Source organism: Gorilla gorilla, chromosome 1 (genome assembly GCF_029281585.2).
Source record: "Gorilla gorilla gorilla isolate KB3781 chromosome 1, NHGRI_mGorGor1-v2.1_pri, whole genome shotgun sequence".
Lineage (NCBI taxonomy): Eukaryota > Metazoa > Chordata > Mammalia > Primates > Hominidae > Gorilla > Gorilla gorilla.
The window spans coordinates 139682244-139701689 of record NC_073224.2 but is presented as its reverse complement, the minus strand read 5'-3'; the positions used below and the strand labels follow the sequence as shown (position 1 = coordinate 139701689).

At 38.0% G+C, this 19446-nt stretch overlaps 1 protein-coding gene and 1 long non-coding RNA gene across 9 annotated transcripts in view; one reads left to right on the top strand and one right to left on the bottom strand.

Annotated features, from left to right (window-relative positions):
* DBT (dihydrolipoamide branched chain transacylase E2) overlaps positions 1-19446 on the bottom strand; it is a 69220-nt gene that overhangs the window by 32238 nt on the left and 17536 nt on the right. For 4 of the 8 annotated variants that reach the window (XM_055352903.2, XM_055352904.2, XM_063696632.1 and 1 more), the window contains exons 4-8: positions 17822-18003; positions 5695-5816; positions 3055-3271; positions 1885-2051; positions 573-698 (exon numbers count right to left, since the gene is read on the bottom strand). In XM_055352903.2, the coding sequence (XP_055208878.1) occupies positions 573-698; positions 1885-2051; positions 3055-3271; positions 5695-5816; positions 17822-18003 (814 nt within the window). The remainder of the gene's footprint in view (positions 1-572; positions 699-1884; positions 2052-3054; positions 3272-5694; positions 5817-17821; positions 18004-19446) is intronic. The other 4 variants (XM_019035544.3, XM_063696647.1, XM_063696653.1 and 1 more) reach the window with 1 other exon arrangement.
* LOC129524998 (uncharacterized) lies at positions 5711-19156 on the top strand. The gene is made up of 3 exons (XR_008669022.2): positions 5711-5827; positions 7510-7616; positions 18972-19156. It is a non-coding gene; the product is annotated as an uncharacterized lncRNA (long non-coding RNA).

Here is a 19446-nt window from a genome sequence, read left to right as displayed (position 1 = left end):
AACCACTGAAAAGAATCAGAGAATATTACAATAATTTGATTTACGGAAGACCAGTCTTGGTGCAGTGTAGAGAAAGGACTGAACATGCTGGCATTACAGACATCAGTATGTCCTTCTGAGTAAAACAGACCAGAACCTGAAAGAGCTTCTCCACCTGTTAGCTGTTAAGTCCTTAACAAGTTTCTCAACCTCTCTGAGCCCCAATTTCCTTAAATGGAAAGTGGAGACAGTAATATTTACATGTCAGGGTTACTCTGAGAATTAGGAGATAATGGGCCCCGCCCCGCGTCTGCCTCAGAGGGGCGCGAGCCACCCGGTGCGTGCGCCGCGTCCCCGCCGGGGCCGACAGAGCCGAGCCGGGCCGCCATGGACCACAAGACTCTGCTGCAGGAGCGGCCGCCCGCCTACAACCTGGAGGCCGGCCAGGGCGACTACGCGTGCGGCCCGCACGGCTACGGCGCCATGCCCGCCGCGCCCCCGCAACCGCCCTACTCCTACCTCGGCACACGGACACCCACCCACCATCCCAGGGTCTACAACATCCACAGCCGGACCATCACCCGCTATCCTACCAACTCTATCGTGGTCGTGGGAGGCTGTCCCGTCTGCAGGGTCGGGGGGCTGCAGGACTGCTTCACCTTCCTGGGCATCTTCCTGGCCATCATCCTGTTCCCCTTTGGGTTCATCTGCTGTTTTGCCTTGAGGAAGCGAAGATGCCACAACTGTGGAGCCACCTTCGCTTAAAGGGAACACCAGGCTCGGCTTTCCTACACCCAGCTCTCTTTTTCTAATGTAAATGTTGTGTTCAATAGTTTTATTTGATTAAGCTTCAGGACTGTTTTGTAAAGCGAGGTGGGACCGATGTGGCACACGCCAGCTGCGGTTTCCCGGAGCGTGGAGAGGCAGCGCTGCTGCTCCTGCCCCAGGCTCATGACAACTCAATGAAGCACTGCTTTTATTTTTTGCAGTCTTCAATTTGAGAAAGGTGAGAAATAATCTTTTCAATAAATGAGATTCATACCAAAAAAAAAAAAAAAGATAATGTATACAGCATGCTTACTATGGAGGCTGGCACATGGTAGCTGCTGCACAGTCACTAATGTGAGCTAGACTGTATGCTGCTCAAGGTCAGCTGATGGTCTTACTCCATTTTATACTGGTCCCAAGGCTTAGCACTAGAAATGATTCCCAGGATCCTCAATGTAAGTTGGTTGAGTAAATGAAAATAAATATTAAATATATGTCAGTGATATTGCAAAATTAATATCAAGTCTCATTTTAGTTCAAACCAAGACTTGGTTGGAGTGATCCTTTTAGGATCAGAGGCTTTACTTAACTGGCAGAATTGTCTCTACCTAGCTCAAAGATAAGCAGCTAAAAATATAATATAGAAATCTCAATTTTATAATTTCCTATTGAACAAAGAAATGGCATATTTTCTAACTATCTGATGTTGTGAAAAGTAATATTTTTATTCAAGGCCACAGTCAACATATTGCATGTTGGCAAAGCAAAATTTAAATGTCCTACTTGGGGCCGGGTATGGTGGCTCACACCTGGAATTCCAGCACTTTGGGAGGCCGGGGCGGGGATGGATTACCTGAGGTCAGGAGTTCAAGACCAGCCTGACCAACATGGTGAAACCGCGTGTCTACTAAAAATACAAAATTAGCCAGGCATGGTGGCAGGTGCCTGTATTCCCAGCTACTCAGGAGGCTAAGGCAAGAGAATTGTTTGAACCCGGAAGGTGGAGGTTGCGGTGAGCCGAGATCGTGCCATTGCACTCCAGCCTGGGTGACAAGAGCAAAACTCTGTCTCAAAAAGACAAACAAACAAACAAATAAATGTCCTACTCAAGCCTTGTTTGAAATGAATGAATCTCACCTTTAAGAAGAAAGGCATAAAGGAGAGTTTAATTCCACGAGCAAATGCAATGGGTTTTAATTCTTCTCGGAGCTTAACCAGTTCAGTAAGGTCAATCTCATCACAATAACCAAAATGAGGTATCTTCAGGGCTGCAGACATAGTCTTGACCATTGCTTTTTGAAAGCCTGAAAAGCATTCAATTGTTATTCATTTATTTAAATTCTCAAATCTCTTCATCCTTTTTTTTTTTTTAAAGAAACTAAAATGGAAGGTTCTCTAATGTCTTTTACTCTCTCAGTTAAACCCTTCCTCTTACTACTCTCTTCATTACATTACACTGAAAGTCACTAATTTCAAAGCTGGAATATTGACTGCATCATGACACTCAGTGGCAAATGCAATAACATAGCAGGTAACTGCTTTAAATGCTGTGTTATATAAAAAATTCAAAAGAATGCAAGCCATGTATTTCCCTAACAACTTTCCTGCAAAGCCACTCTTCTGGAAGTTAATCATTCCGGGAGTTTATAAATAACAAATCAGAACTAGTTATTTTGAAAGCTAACTACAAATAGTGAATGTTTAAAATATCCTGTGTGTCTTCAAACAGAGCAATTATCAGTATACAAGTTTATATTTCAAGAAACCTGCTAATGTATTACTCTTCAGAAGATAATGATACACATAAATTGTAAGTGTTTCCTGGAAAAGCTATGCTATTTCACCATTTAAAAATTATGGCCAGGCGCAGTGGCTCACGCCTGTAATCCCTGCACTTTGGGAGGCTGAGGAGGGTGGATCACCTGAGGTCAGGAGTTCGAGACCAGCCTGGCCAACATGATGAAACCCTGTCTCTACTAAAAATACAAAAAATTAGCTGAGCATGGTGGCGTGCACCTGTAATCCCAGATACTCAGGAGGCTGAGGCAGGAGAATTGCTTGAACCTGGGAGGCGGAGGCTGCAGTGAGCCAAGATCGTGCCACTGCACTACAGTCTGGACAACAAGAACAAAACTCCATCTCAAAAAAAAAGAAAAGAAAAGAAAAGAAAAATTATATGCTGACTGAAGTTGAACTTTCCCTTCAGTAAGACTTGAAAACACCATATTATATACATTTATCTACTGAGGTAGCTTCCCCCAAAATAAATGAACTATTGCCTTATAGTATTGTTATTACTATCATTACCTTTTATGGGTTCTGTTTTGTCTTTGCCTGTGAATACCGGAGGTTTTGATACTAGTATAGGAACAGTCATGTCTTTTGGCTTTGGTGGAGGTGGCATAATTTCAACTTTGGGTGAAGGAGGCAATATAGCTCCTGTCTGCTTTTCCAAATAGTTGAGGATATCTTCTTTAAGTATTCTGCCATCTTTTCCTGAGCCAACAACTTCACTCAGCTTAATCTAAAAAATGATATATTTTAATGCCAAAAATACAACTACTTAAAAACATCATTAAAGTTTCAAAATGGAATTTGATCAACCGACAGTAAAATATATCTGTCCAATAAATTAGTAAAAGGAAATAACCTTTTCATTTTCTACTTAAGCAATCATTACTTTTGTATATACTGTTCACATATGCATGTGGTAACCATCAGGTATCTATATTATATATAATCTATTTAGGAAACTTACTTTTTAAAAAAATTTTTTGTAGAGACAGGGTCTCACTCTGTTGCCCTGGCTGGTCTTGAACTCCTAGCCTCAAGCTATCCTCTCACCTCAGCCTCCCAAAAGTGCTGGAATTACAGGCGTGAGCCACTATGCCCAGCTGAAAACTTACATTTTTATACTCAAGTATTTTAAAATCTCTTGCATAATTCTTACTCGATCTTTTCTATTCTTGGGGACTACATAAGAAGAGGGAGAGCTGAGAATTTAAGAGAAACTAAATGCTATACCAAATTTAGACCAATGTTTCTGACATTGGCTACCAGTTAAAAACGTAACAACTTAAATAATCGTAATACAAAAGCTCTCTCAAATTAGTTATTTTTCTGGTAGTTGCTTTGGAAAGATCAGTACAAAACATTTAATTCTATTTAAATAAAAATAAACATAAAAGCTTTGAATGATCTCCTCATATATAGTATGTATTAATTTCTTAGGGATAGGCCCCATTTCATTTGTATTAGTGCATCTCTAAGGATGACTAAAATAATAAAGGACTTTACTAAGGCAAACACTAAGTTTGTAACAAATGGACTATGAAAATTTAAACAAATAATTTTTAGGCAATTACAAACAACTGTAAATGCCACTGGTTCTTAATTTTAAACAAACTCAATTCATAAATATGCAAATTCAAAGAAAAAAGATGATTTCTGATAACTAAATCCAATATTTAATTTTTAGTAATCATACAAGCACTCTACCCAAGTATTCTATACACATCTTTAGGGAGTGTTTTAGGAAAGCCAAATCATACATTTCTTCTATATATTTCTTTCTATATTATTAAGAAAAAAATTATTAAAATGCTTTATAGATTTCAAAGCAAAATGTTAAATCATTATTTCATCTGATGCCCTTAGTAACCTAATGTTCCACGTTACTATATCTATTTTCTGTTATGCTAAATGGTCTTCATACTTAAACACATTTAAGGGTTACATAACATTTTATCAAGGATACATAACATAATTTGAACACGTATGCATCTTCTAATTTTTTGGCTATATAAAATACAAGGAAGAATGATTCCTAGATTATTTTCTTGGGATAGTTCCCCAGTGGCAGGATAACTGGCTGAAAGAATATGAACATTTTAATGACTCTATTACGTATTTCACAAAACATAAACTTTTATTTTTTTCTCACAGCAACCTTACTTTTCTCAAAAAGAGACAAACAAAAAGTCTCATTGTGGGGCACAGTGGAAAGTATTCAGGTTTCAGAACCAGACAGATTTGTGTTCAAATCCCTAGTTCAGCTTACTTGGTTTTAGATAAGTTAATCAACCTGCCTGCAGGGTCCTTGTGAGGATTACAGATAATGTGTCTATAGTGTCTGGCACATATGTGCTCAAATAATGGAGGCAATGATTGTTGAGGTTTATATAACATCTAACAGCACAGGTTTTGGAGTGATATAGACTCACTTTTGAATTCTGGCTCTTGCTATGTTAGCTGTGTGACTTTAGACTAGTTACTTAAACCCTCCAAGTCTTAAAATAGCTCCTTATCTTACAGGGTTAAATGAGAATACGTAAATACCTATCCCAGTGCCAGGGGGCCACCCTGCCTGGCATTCCACCTTCCATTCAGTCAATGACTGGCAGAGGAAATACAAAAGGCCGGCCTCCTTGCCTCAAAGCAGTAATTCTGTGGTTCTCCCTTGCACCCTCAGATCAGGCCAGAGTCTTTCTTTTTTTACTTAGGACCATGGCAAGCTTTGGGACAGGCCAGATGCTTGATACCATAACCATGTCTGGCCAATTTCCCTTCTCTTCCCTTTTTTATCTTGCTTCCTTCATTCCCTTTACAGGTTTTCCCTCCTTCAAATTCCTATCTCATGCTGTGCCTCTAGAGCACCTGACCTAAGACCTGGTATTTACAAGTGCTCAGTAAATGGTAGCTCTTACTGTTATTAGGCTCTAAGAAAGAATAATAAAATCATACTGCTCAATTGATAGTAAGTAATAAGTTTACAACTTCTCATTTCTCCCATGTATTTTTATGCAACTATCGCATTTCAGTAGCAAATATCTTCATGTTTCCTTAATTTCATTGAGCTATTTCATCATGGGATAGTTGGCTAATTTTTCAGAGATACAAATGTACACTTCCTATACAATCTCAGACTTAAATATTAAGAGAACTTACATTGTTTTCCATTGCCAGACGGCGAACTGCAGGAGTTGCCAGTGTTTTTCGGCCCTTTATCTCTTGGTGTGTATGTTCATCATGGGACACTGCAGGAGTTTCAACAACATCTTCTTCTGAATCTGGTAACAAGGTAAAACTTAACTTCAGTTGAAAAAAAAATTTTTTTTTTTTTACTAAGATGTAAAGTAAGGCCACTAAGATGTGGCCTATAATATCTAAATAAATTAAAGTTTATAGTCTAAATGTATAAAAGTTGAACTACTTCAGAATCGGAAAACACAACTATCCTAATGGTATGGGTAGAGTGGGGGGGTGTGTGTGCCGGTACCTGATACTTTTTAATTATTAGTACCTGGTGGATATGTCACTCCTGTTGAAATAATATAGCAGCTACAAGTTTAAAAATGAGAGTTTTCCTCAAGAAATTTTAAAATGTGTTGTGGCTAGGTACAGTGGCTCACGCCTGCAATCCCAGCAATTTGGGAGTCAAGGCAGAAGGATCACCTGAGTCCAGGCATTCAAGACTAGCTGGGGCAACATAGGGAGACCCCACCTGTACAAAAAATTTAAAAATTAGCTGAGCTTGGTGGCACACAATTGTGGTCCCAGCTACTTGGGAGACCGAGGTGGGAGGATTGCTTGAGCCCAGGAGGTCGAGGCTGTAGTGAGCTGTAATTGCATCACTGCACTCCAGCCTGGATGACAGTGAGACCCTGTCTCAAAAAAAAAAAATTTGTATTTTAAACATTTTTCTAATAAAATTCTCATTTGTATTTATAAACAGCATGGAATAAGGATCAAATGTAAGATAAATTATATGAAAGAATGGGCTGGGCACAATGGCTTATGCCTGTAATCCCAACACTCTAGCAGGCCAAGGTGGGTGGATCACTTACTTGAGCCTAGGAGTTTAAGACCAGCCTGGGCAACAAAGTGAGACTCCCTATCTCTACAAGTGAATTTTAAAAATTAGCTAGGTACGATAGCACACATCTGTGGTCCAAGCTACACAGGAAGCTGAGGGGGGGAGAATCACTTAAGCCCAGGAAGTCAAGCCTGCAGTGAGACATGTTGGCGCCACGGCACTCTAGGTTGGGTGAAAAAGTGAGACCCAGTCTCAAAAAAAACCGCACAAGAATCATATAAAATCTATGAAAATCTTAAACACTTTCCTGAGATGATATAGTACGTAAAAGTTTGCTCTGCTTTGAATAGTTTAAGAAATGCTGTGGTGACTGGGCATGGTTGCTCACACCTGTAATCCCAACACTTTGGGAGGTAAAGGCGGGAGAATTGCTTGAGGCCAGGAGTTCGAGATCAGCCAGGGCAACATAGGGAGACCCTCTCTCTATAAAAAATTTAAAAATTAGCCAGGTGTGCTGGTGTGTGCCTGTAGTTCCAGCTACTCAGGAGGCTGAAGTGGGAGGATCACTTGGGCCCAAGAAGTCAAGGCTGCAATGAGTCATGGTTGCACAACTGCACTCCAGCCTGGGTGACAGAGGAAGGCTGCCTCAAAAAGAAAAAAGGAAAAGAAAACAGAACTGCTGTGGCTAATGCTAATTTGGTTGTTTTATTCTCTAGTTCTGGATTCCTGTTATTAGAAAAACTATCTCAGGCTACTAGCATATATTTCTGCAAGCAAAAAAAAAAAATGTTTTTGAGAGCATTTAATTGTCAAATTCTGCTGTTAGGAAATCAGTGATGTATACATATAGCAGAATCTGTCTGAATTGGTAAATTAAAGACTGACAGAACTTCTGAAAATGAACAGACAACTGAATCTGCTTTGACAGTTTTGACATTCATTTCTAGGTAAATAAAAATCTTCTACTACTGCAACTGTGATAAGATAGTCTATTCATTCCTCTTTACTAGTCTATGAATTGGCCCAGTGGAGCTACAAAGAAATTCTCCTAAAGGTAAGGAAGGGAAGAGAAAAAAACCCAAAACTTGTATTGAGCACCTATTATGTGTCAAATACTGTCCTGCATATGCAGTATCTTACTTTTCATTACAACTGTTTAAGATAGGTGTTATTATCCCCATTTTATAGACAGTTCAAAAAGTGAGGTTTGACTGAACAGATTGGCTCAAGGTGAGACACCTAATAAATCTAAGAGCTGAATTCAGTCCTAGGGCTGACTCAGTCTGTGCTGTTTCCATTAGTTCATAGCCCTAGTAAATTTTCCTTCTGGTCAAAGTAGCTAGAATACAACTCCTATAGTTCAAGGCATAATTTTTGTTGAATTTTCAGAATCTCTGTATATTCTCTACATCTGTTAAAGTCATTGGAGAAATGAGTGAGAAAGATTAGCATGTGGAACCAAGATCCAAACGAAAATCAGGGGATTCAATGGTAGGAACCCCAATATGGTAGGAACTCCAATGCTAACTTGGATAATGCATATTTGCTGAAGAGAATGTATAAATATCCAAATATATAACATACAAAAATTATTACATTATTTCCAAAAGACCAAGTAATTTATTGCTACTCACCTTTCTGGAAAACATTTTGTGATATATTACCTACATAGTACTACCCTTTTAGAGTAACTTGGGTGTAAATATGAATGACAAACTTACTTGTGAGAAGTCACTCATATATTATTTCTAATAGTCATGTAGTTGTTGGAAGAAAGCTGTCTCTTAACCAAGTAATAAAATACCACCTTACTACACAGCAGAAGATTTTAAATAATCTTCAAAATGTTTATTTTTTGCTTTTTTTTTTTTTTTTTTTTTAAATACAGACAGTGTTTCACTACGTTGCCCAGGCTGGTCTTGAACTCCTAACTTCAAGTGATCTCCTGCCTTGGCCTCCTTCAGTGTTTTTACACATATTTTCTCCTCTGATTACAAAAATGTTATGAGTATGTAGGACAGATTTCTCAATGTTACCAATGTAGAAACGGACTCTAAGGGGGATGAAGTTGACCAAATTTGAATTTCACAAGTCTCCCCAGTTGATATGACTTTAGTGTTTCTAGCATCACAGTCTACTATGTGAGATTTTAGCCTTTGATGATTGATCTTCAGTTAGGGAATTAGAGTACAGTTTTAAAAGCTTTAACTAATTTTAAGAAAAAGCAAACAAACACTGGTAAGTAAACACTTTTTCTTATGAAGCCTGTCAATTTTGTGTTAAGGTAATTCCTCATAGAAAGCAAATTTATAATAAAACCACATTATTTCAGGTTAACTAAATAAAAGAATAACATGAATTGATAAAACTGTGAAACTGCAATATTCTTAGGTATTTCTAAGAATACCATTAAGTAATCCAATTAATTCACTCAGCTAGGAGAAATTCTTTTAAGAAAAATGCTTTGAAATACTAAGGTATTCAAGTGTGTTTGGAAGACCTTTCTTCATAGCACAAAAATAAACTTTAGTTCCTGTCCAAATGTTCATAAATTGAAAATTAAGGACATCCAAACTGAAAAGATTTCATTGCATTTTCTTTTTCACTTCAAATTATTAAAACAGCGAATTCAATCAATTTAATCTACAATAGGCTATACAAAATGAACAGTTACAGCTACCAAGAGCACCTACTATGCCTAGCATTGAACCATGCAATTTATGTTACTGAATGTAATTTAGTTAGATGGTACACTACATTATTGGAATGGTTTTATGTCAAAGAGCTTTTCTTTAAAACATTTTATACTAATCCTGGTAAACATTTCAATATTATAAAATCTATATATTTGTAAACTAAACTGTGTTGTTGTAGCAGAATTTTGTAAATATGCATATGTAAAGTGTTAGAAAGTAAGTCCCATTACTCTAGATGCAAAATGAAGCTGATATCCATCCTCTCTGAACTAAATTATCAGTGTAACAAAGTGGTTAGGAGCATGGGCTTTCACATTAAACAGAGCTGAGGTCAAATCCTAACTCCACCACTTAGTAGCTATGTAATCATAGGCAAGTTATTTAACCTCTCAGAGTCTCAATGGTCCATGTGTCAAAAGCAGATATTACATTTGTTAAATGAGATGTATATATAGTATTAGCACAGAGAAACCAATCAACAATACAAGTTGATGTTAAGGGGTAAATGCAATATAATGGCAGAATAATATTAGTTTTATAAAGTATTCTGCTAAAGCTCACGTCCCTCTTTCTCCTCCTTTCACTGCCCCATGGTACCTCTCAATTAGGTTCAGTAACTCTCCACTTATCTGGTGGTGGAGCATCCTGGCAACTTCATCTTAACATAGCTTCATGGCCCAGTGTACCTAAAATAGGTGCCACACAGCCTCAGCATTAAAACTGTCCACTTGACCCAGAGGAAAGGTATTTACACTCTCAATCAGCTCTATTTGCCTTTGTTAGCAAATATTTCTTAATCAACTTGGTTATATGTCTTCTCAGAAAGTTAGGAAGGTGGGTGATGACCTGGCACAAGGACAATCTAAACGGGCTGAAAAACTAAAAATCAAACGCAGAATTGTATTGTTTCTAGTACAGTGGTGAATGTTCATAACATGTCTTTGCATACTCAAAAAAGCTTACTCAATATCCTCACTTTAAGAATTAACATATATGAAATTTTTAAAACAAAATTAATGATTTCTCTCAAAAAAAAGTTTTTGAAAAGTTTTGGAACAAAGAGCCTTAGTTGTTTAGAAAAGTGAGGAATCATTTTACTGCATTAAATAAATAGAGGCTAGAGAAAGCATCTGTCACCACATCAGCTGTAAAGACAACTCGAGGTAACACAATTTAAACTGAGTTGGTTTTAGGTTTGTTTTGGTTTTGAGACAGGGTTTCCTCTGAGTAGCCAGGACTACAGGGGTGTACCACCACACCTGTCTAAGTTTTTTGTTTGTTTTGTGTGTGTGTGTTTTTAAGAAACTGGGTCTTGCTCTGTCACCTGGGCTGGAATGCAGTGGCACAAGCATAGCTCAATGCAGCCTCAAACTCCTGGGCTCAAGCGATCCTCCCACCTCAGCCTCCTGCATAGCTGGGACTACAGGTGTGCTCCACCACACTTGGCTAATTTTTAAAATTTTTTGTAGAGATGAGGTCTCACTGTGTTGCCCAGGCTAGTCTCAAACTCCTGGCTTCAAATGATCCTCCTACTTGGGCCTCCCAAAGTGCTGGGACTACAGGCATGAGTGACTGCACATGGTCTAAACCACGTTTACAGTAGACAAGGCACTGAAACATGGAGTAGCTTTGATATAATGGTGATAATGTTAAGTAAAAAAAAAAAATTAAGTAACTGGATTTCAACTTGTCATTTTTTTTAATAGTATATGCCTTCTTATATGTCACAGATACAAGTTGGCATACGTGAGTCCAATAAACTGTTTTGAAGTAGAGGTCTGTTACAGTCAAAGGACTCATAGATAGGACTTGGAGGTCACAAATACAGTTTCCCTCACCAAAATTATCATGACCCTCTAGCTTTGAAAAGCAGACTACTACTATGTTACAAAAGACAGTACTATAGAATATAATTAGCATTACAAGATAGGACTTAATTTCCAATACTACTATTAAGATGTCTAGTCTTGATCTCTTCTACCCTTCATGGCTCTATGCTATAATAATTTTCCACCTGTAAAATGTTAATAATATAATTTATATTTCTAGAAGACTTTGTGTTCGTCTTTTATATAATTGGTTTTACCAGCATTAAGACAGGAAAAACATAAATTCAGTATTACTACAAATTCTTGCTTAAGAAAAGATACATAAAATATTTAGAAATCTTATTTCCACAATTAAAATGAAGCATATATAAATTTCTCTCATTAAGCTGAATTTAATTTCTATAGGCCTGCTTATTTGATACATGGGCTTATGCTTCATAGTTTATTCTTACAATAAAAATATAAAAAACAAGTCCAAATATAAAAGCAAAAAGGTACAGATGTGAAATAAAACTAGCATGCAAGATAGTTGTTTAAAACATATTATGAATGGCAAATGAAATAGAATGGCTAGCAAATTATCAGTTCTCTATGAAGAATACTGTCAGATAATTTTTACTGTAAATATAACCTATCCAATGCCATTAATTTTGTTCTAAGCTTTACTGAGATACAGCTGACACACAATAAACTGCACATACATAAAATATAAAATCTGAGGCTGGGCACGGTAGCTCACGCCTGTAATCCCAGCACTTTGGGAGGCTGAGGTGGGCAGATCATAAGGTCAGGAGATCAAGACCATCCTGGCCAACATGGTGAAACCCCGTCTCTACTAAAAATATAAAAATTAGCTGGGTGTGGTGGTGCACGCCTGCCTGTAATCCCAGCTACTCGGGAGGCTGAGGCAGGAGATTCGCTTAAACCAGGGAGTCGGAGGTCGCAGTGAGCCGACATCATGCCACTGCACTCCAGCCTGGTGACAGAGTGAGACTCCGTCTCCCAAAAAAAAAAAAAAAAAAAAAAAAAAAATATATATATATATATATATATATATACACACACACACACACACATATAATCTGATAGGCTTTGAAATATGTATATACTCATAAACCATCACCATAATCAAGATAATGAACATGTCTATCATTTCCAGAAGTTTCCTCGTATTCCTTGGTAATGCCTCCTTTCCAACCCTTCCTACCCTCCATACTCTGTCACCAGGCAACCACTCATTGGTTTCCTGTCATTAGAGATTAGTTTGGATTTTCTAAAATTTTATGTACTTCGAATCATATAGCATGTTTTCTTTTGAGTGGTGGGGTCTGGCTTCTTTCACTCAGCATAATTTCTTTAAGATTTATCATGTTATACAGAATATTAATTTTTGTGAAAAAAAATTCTCCAGAAAAAACACAGGCCCCCCACAAAATGTACTGTGATTTTATAATTTGCTATACCCAGACTTATTAAGTTGGATCTTACTTGAGATGTCAAAACAAACTCTAAAAACAAAACCAGCACCAGGTGTGGTGGCTCACACCTATAATCCCAGCACTTTGGGAGGCGGAGGCAGGCAGATCACTTGAGGCCAGAAGTTCAAGACCAGCCTGGCCAACATGGTGAAACCTCACCTCTACTAAAAATACAAAAATTAGCCAGGTGTGGTGGCACATGCCTGGAATCCCAGCTTCTAGGGTGACTGAGGCAAGAGAATTGCTTGAACCCAGGAGGCGGAGGTTGCAGTGAGCTAGGATCGTGCCACTGCACTCCAGCCTGGGAGACAGAGCAAGACTCCATCTCACAAAAAAAAAAAAAAAAAAAATCAAAAGGCCAATTAGCTGGGCATGATGGAGTCCTAACTACTTGGGAAGCTAAGGCAGAAGGACTGCTTGTGCCCAGGAATTCAAGGCTATAATGAGCTATGATCGTGCCACTGCACTCTAGCTTGTACAACAGACCAAGACCCCATGTCAAAAAACAAAACAAAACAAAACAAATAACAAACTCCAATTGTTTACTTTTTCATATAAATAACTTGCTTTTTTAGATAACTTAAATTGGTATCTAATCTGGTTTCCAGCTTGGACATTCTAATTTAATGACATCCATAGTATACTGTTCAGAATCCTTACTTGTCAGTTTATGCCAAGAATGAAACACTCTTTCCTTTCTAAATCTGAATCCAAAAAAAAACTGTGTTTATTTCATTTAATTCTAAAGGTGAATTTTTGTTTTGTTTTTCTTTAAATTTTTCTAAATCATGCCTTTTTTTTTTTTTTTTTTTTTGAGACAGGGTCCTGTTGTTACCCAGGCTAGAGTGCAGTGGCATTAACACAGCTCACTGCAGCCTCTACCTCCTGGGCTCAAGTGATCCTCTCACCTCAGCCTCCTAAGTAGCTGGGACCACAGGTGCACGCCACCACACCTGGCTAATTTTTTTTATTTTTTGTAGAGATGGGGTCTCGTTATGTTGCCCAGGCTAGTCTCAAGCTCCCAGGCTCAAGTGATTCTCCCGCCTTAGCCTCCCAAAATGTTAGGATTACTGGCGTGAGCCACTGTGCCTAGCCAATAATGTCTTTCAAAAGAAATTTAGAATCAAAGTAATAGGAAGCACCCCTAATGCCCAGATTATAGCCTCTTATTCATTCTACACTAATACTTAAAGGAACAAGAGCCCCTGAAGAAATGAATTATTCCAGGTATGGGGTGGGAAAAGCATGAGGTGAATCCCAGAACATCTTTTGTGCCAAAAGCAAGGAAGCTTTTAAAAGTTAACAGGACAATGTTAATAGAACACATAGGAGCCAGGCTGAAGGGGTCACCACTACAATGATTTGAGTATCGAGAAGAATAATGATTGTAATCAATTAAACACATGAAATCAGTTGAAATACTGTCATGCATTGCTTAACGATGGGAGTATGTTCTGAGAAATGCATTGCTAGGTGATTTCACAATTATCCAAACTTGAGTGTGCACGTACACAAATCTAGATGGTATAGCCTACTACGCACCTAGGCTATATGAAATAGCCTATTTCTCCTAGGTCACAAACCTGTGGAGCATGTTATTGTCCTGAATATTGTAGGTGACTGTAACACAATGGTAAATATTTGTGTATTTAAACATATATAAATATAAAAGAAGTATAGTAAAGATGTGTTATAATCTTATGGGACCACTGTTGTATATGCAGTCTGTTGTTGACCATAACGTCGTTATGCAACATATGACCATACACTCACACATACACTGAGAATGCTGGAAAAATTACTATCAGCATTTGAAGTGACTACTAAAGGAACTCCTTACTTCGAGAACTGGCAAAGGGAAAGAATTAAGCATTTATTTTCTTTCCAGTAAGAACTGTATTTCATACAGGTAGCATACAGATAGCCCCAGTACAGATAGCCCCAACTGATGAGAGGAGAAAGGTCCACTTTACAGAAGAATGCCAGCTAATAATGTTAAAGGAATGACAAAATCCAAAAATCATCATTCCACAACCACTAAAGCAATTATTGATTTAGGAAGGATCTCAAATTATATTAGAACCTACTTATTTAGTGTCAAAGCTAACACTACATACATAATTTTCTGGTTACAAAAGGGGAAAACACAACTCCACAATAGAGGGGTAAGGGTATCATTATCCTAGTTCAGTGTTTAAACTTAGCATCACTATGGCAGTCATCAGATGTTAAGTGTATCCTGATGTGAAGCAACATGAAATACAAACATGATCTATGATGTATTCCACCCAAAATATTTAACTTGAATTCAGCCTTTATTTTTTAATTTTTAATTTTAATTTTAATTTTTTGTTTGTTTTTTCCTTTGTTTGTTTTTAAGATAGAGTCTCACTCTGTCTCCCAGGCTGCAGTGCAGGGGCGCAATCTTGGCTCACCACAACCTCTGCCTCTGGGTTCAAGCAATTCTGTCTCAGCCTCCCGAGTAGGTGAGATTACAGGCATGTGCCACCACGCCCGGCTAATTTTTGTATTTTTAGTAAACATGGGGTTTCACCATGTTGGCCAGCCAGGCTGGTCTCAAACTCCTGACCTCAAGTGATTCACCCACCCTGGCCTCCCAAAGTGCTGGAATTACAGGTGTGAGCCACTGAGCCCAGCCTGAATTTAGCCTTTAAAACTTACTTCCAGCTCACAGGAAATATAACGACTAGAGGAACAAGTTAAATAACACCACAATGCAACAAGACAAATCCAAAAAGTTTGACATTCTGCAAAACAAAGGCAATCTCTTCAAATCAGTGTCATGAAACAAAAGTTAGAGGAGGATAAACTAGACTAAAAGAGACTTAAGAGATATAACAACTAGGTGCAATGTATGGTCCTATATTGGATCCTAGTTAAAAAAAAAATCAATTGAAATATCAAGGACATTTTGGGGATAATTCAGGAAATCTAAATATGGTCTGTCGATCATATAAAATGGAAATAGGCCAGGCGTGGTGGCTCATGCCTGTAATTCCACCACTTCAGGAGGATGGGGCCAGCAGATCACTTGAGGTCAGGAGTTCAAGACCAGCCTGGCCAATGTGGTGAAACCCCATCTCTATAAAAAAATACAAATATTAGCCAGGCACAGTGGTGCACACCTGTAGTCCCAGCTACTCAGGAGGCTGAGATGGGAGAGTCGCTTGAACCTAGGAAGTGGAGGTTGCAGTGAGCTGAGATCGCACCACTGCACTCCAGCCTGGGTGACAGAGCAAGACTCCGTCTCAAACAAACAAAAAAATAAAATTGAAATGTACTGTCATGAAAACATAGATGAACAAAGCAAACAGATTGGACTACAGCATATACAATATATTATTTTGGTTAAAAAAATACCTACATGTACACATATGACCTAGAAAAATATCTGGAATGATATACACGAATGCATTGAGTGTGATTTGTGAACATTAGGGTTTTTGTTGTTGTTTTGGCTTTCTGTATTTTAGAACTTTCTGCAATGCACCCCTCCTGCTTTTATAATAATAAAAAGTAGTAGGAAGCCTTCAATAAATCACCTTCTAGCTTTTAGAAGCAACATGTCATAGTAGAAAATATTCTGGACAAAGACTCAGGACATCTAAGTTCTAACTTTGGTCCTGTCACCAACCATTGAGCAAATTTTCCAACCTTTCTTTTTTTTCCTTTTTTTTAAGAGATGGAGTCTCGCTCTGTCACCTAGGCTGGAGTGCAGTGGCGCGGTCTCGGCTCACTGCAACCTCCTCCTCTCAGGTTCAAGCGATTCTCCTGCCTCAGCCTCCCGAGTAGCTGGGACTACAGGCACGCACCACCATGCCTGGCTAATTTTTGTATTTTTAGTAGAGATGGGGTTTCACCATGTTGGCCAGGATGGTCTCGATCTCTTGACCTCGTGATCCACCCACCTCGGCCTCCCAAAGTGCTGAGATTACAGGCATGAGCCACTGCGCCCAGCCTGTCCAACCTTTCTAGTTGGGTTTAGTTTCTTCATCTGCTAAACTGGAATATTTCACAGAATAATAAGTGTAAAAAATTTTATAAATTATACCATGTGATTCTGGAAAAAAAAAGATTGTAATATTAGTTATTGTTCTACCAACTGCAGAACTAAGTGTCAGCCAGACACTGTAATTCAATTACTCCTGCTAGACTTCTGAATTACAGTGAGATATCTTTATCTCAGCACTTCCAAGGTGGGAATGCTGGCCTAGGAGTTCTGTCACAGAACCTATTGCTCTTGCAGCCCCTAGTATCAAAACTGATTCCTAGATGACAAAACTTTGGTATACCACAACAGTGCTGTAAGGAACTTGTGAGTTAGCCAGCCAGCTGCCTGCCACCACTGGGACTGCCAACTGTTTTAGCTTTCCTCTGTAACATTCTCATGATGAATTCCCTTTTGACAGGACATCTATCACTTGTAAGTCCCATGGTTGCTGCTGCTTCTAAATGCTGGTATCTTTGCTTTCATTTTAATTTTCCTTCTTTTCTCTTCAACTTCTCTTGAAAAAGTTTATAACCATCTCCAACAAGAGTGCTTTTTTTTTTTTTTGTATCAGCGGCAAACAGAGCAATCCATTATATTAGATTTCATCTTTAGATACTCCAATTTTTGTTCTTTGTGGCCAGTATTTATAGTCTGAATCTTTAATTACTGAGAGAGCTTGTTGCCTCTTTGAACATTAAGATCTCCAGAAGGCAGGACTTCAGGTAAATGAAGTGCTACTGTACACATTTTTAACATGGCAACTGGCCAAAAGATAATCATGACTCACAGAGAACCTTTTCAATTTTCCTCATTTCGGCTTCTAAAACTCCAACTCAAATCCTGTAAGTTATTAAAAGCCCATCCCCACCCCTTCTTACCCCTCCAAAAGGAATAACATCACTGACTTATGTGGAACAATGTATAATGCCACCTGAATGTTTGAGTCATTCCCCAGAGGAGAAAGGATGGGACATCCTCCATCTTTTTTGCAACATTTCATCTCTTCCTTTTGCTATTGCTTTTTCCCCCCCACCTTTGGTTTTGTCTTATCCTACAATTCAGATTTCTATTTTGTGTTGAACTTGCTGCCTTTTTTCACGTTGAAAAGATTACATTTTCCCAAGAGCTAAAAATAAATAGGAATAGAAAAAAAAAAACAAAAAAAGATCACTTTTAATTGGGACCCAATGACAAAAAGAGACCAATAATCAATTTGGTAAAATAGATTAACAGACTTACAATACCTTTTAAAGCTTCCGTTTCTATGTCTACTAATGGCTTCCCCACATAGGCAATATCGTCTAGGTTATAATAGAGTTTTTTAATAACTCCATCATAACGACTAGTGATGGTAACAGAAGCTTTATCACTTTGAACTTCACAGATGCTATCAAACTGAGACACTGTATCTCCTTCTTTTACATACCTAAAAGAAAAAGAAATGAGACACTTTTACAGAAACAGTCATAAGTACAGATCATATTAAGGATGTAAATGCCATGCTGAGTTAGATCAGTATTCATCTAGCCCAGCATTTACTTTCAGATGGTGTACTAAGAAATGTTTCAGAGATGACTATAATGACTTCCAGAGTCTCTTCAATGTATCTGCAAGAAACACTCGAAAAAATTTTAAGCAATTCATAGTCTATAATCCAAAAATTTAATTAAACTCTCAGGTTTTCTGTCTGACCCATTTATCAGAAAAACAAGTCCTAAAAATACATTTTTAAAGTGGTATTTCCTTCTATTGTCTTATATTACCCTTTTCTAAACTTTAAGGGATGCCCAATACTTCCAGAAGTAAGTTCAAAAAGTGATGTCCTCAATACATATCCTTTGTAATTTCATGAATTTTAGATGGGAGTTCTCCCAGTCTTTCTTCCTAAAATTATTTTAGCCTGTTCTTATATAAAGTCCTTCTAATCCCATAATCATTTTAGGTATACTTTACAGGCTTTTCTAGATCGTTTTGGCAAACAAAACAGGAGGAATGGGACCAAACCTGAAATAATACATCTAATTTTCATTCTAATGGCATTCTTAATGTCTCTAGCTCTTTTTTCTAACTTATTGCCAGCAACAGATAATTGTTGTCATTCTTGCTTCTTGTCTTCCTGTCCTAACCAGTCCTCAGCCTATGATAAAACAGCACCCATGACATAGAAACCAGCTTTAAAAGCACATACTTTCCAGAATGATGGATTAAAGACATCTGAAAATCTGCTCTTCCATATGAGCAACAAGTACAGTGCCAAAAGTTGTTAAAAATCAATTTTTTCAGAATTTTGGAAATCAAAAAAAGGCTTGCAACAACTGAGAAGGATGTATTCAGGAAAAATGGTTGAGTTTTGTAGTATTTTAACTTGCCCAATTTCCATCCTCCTTTCCCTAGCGCAGCAGGAGCCAAATCAGCAGCCTCGCAGCCACCGTAAGGGGAATACTAGGTTTGGATCACCACAAAAAGCAAAATCCCCGGAGAAACTGGCACTACAGATGGTCTCTGACTTTTATAATTTTTCAACTTTATGATGGTGTAAAAGCAATAACTCTTCTGTTTTAAACTTTCAGTATTCAATAAACTGCATAAGATATTCAACAGTTCTTTATAAAATGGACTTTGTATTAGATGACTTTGCCCAAATGTGGGCTAAGGTAAGCGTTTCGAGCATGTTTAAGGTAGGCTAGGCTAAACTATGATGTTTGATAGATTGGGTATATTAAACGCATTTTCAACTTAAGACATTTTAGTTTTGATGGGTTTATGACTTATCCCCATCATAAGTCAAGGAGCATCTGGGTTGTTGTTGTTGTTGTTGTTGGTAGAGACAGGGTCTTGCTATGTTGCCCAGGCTAGTCTGGAACTCCTG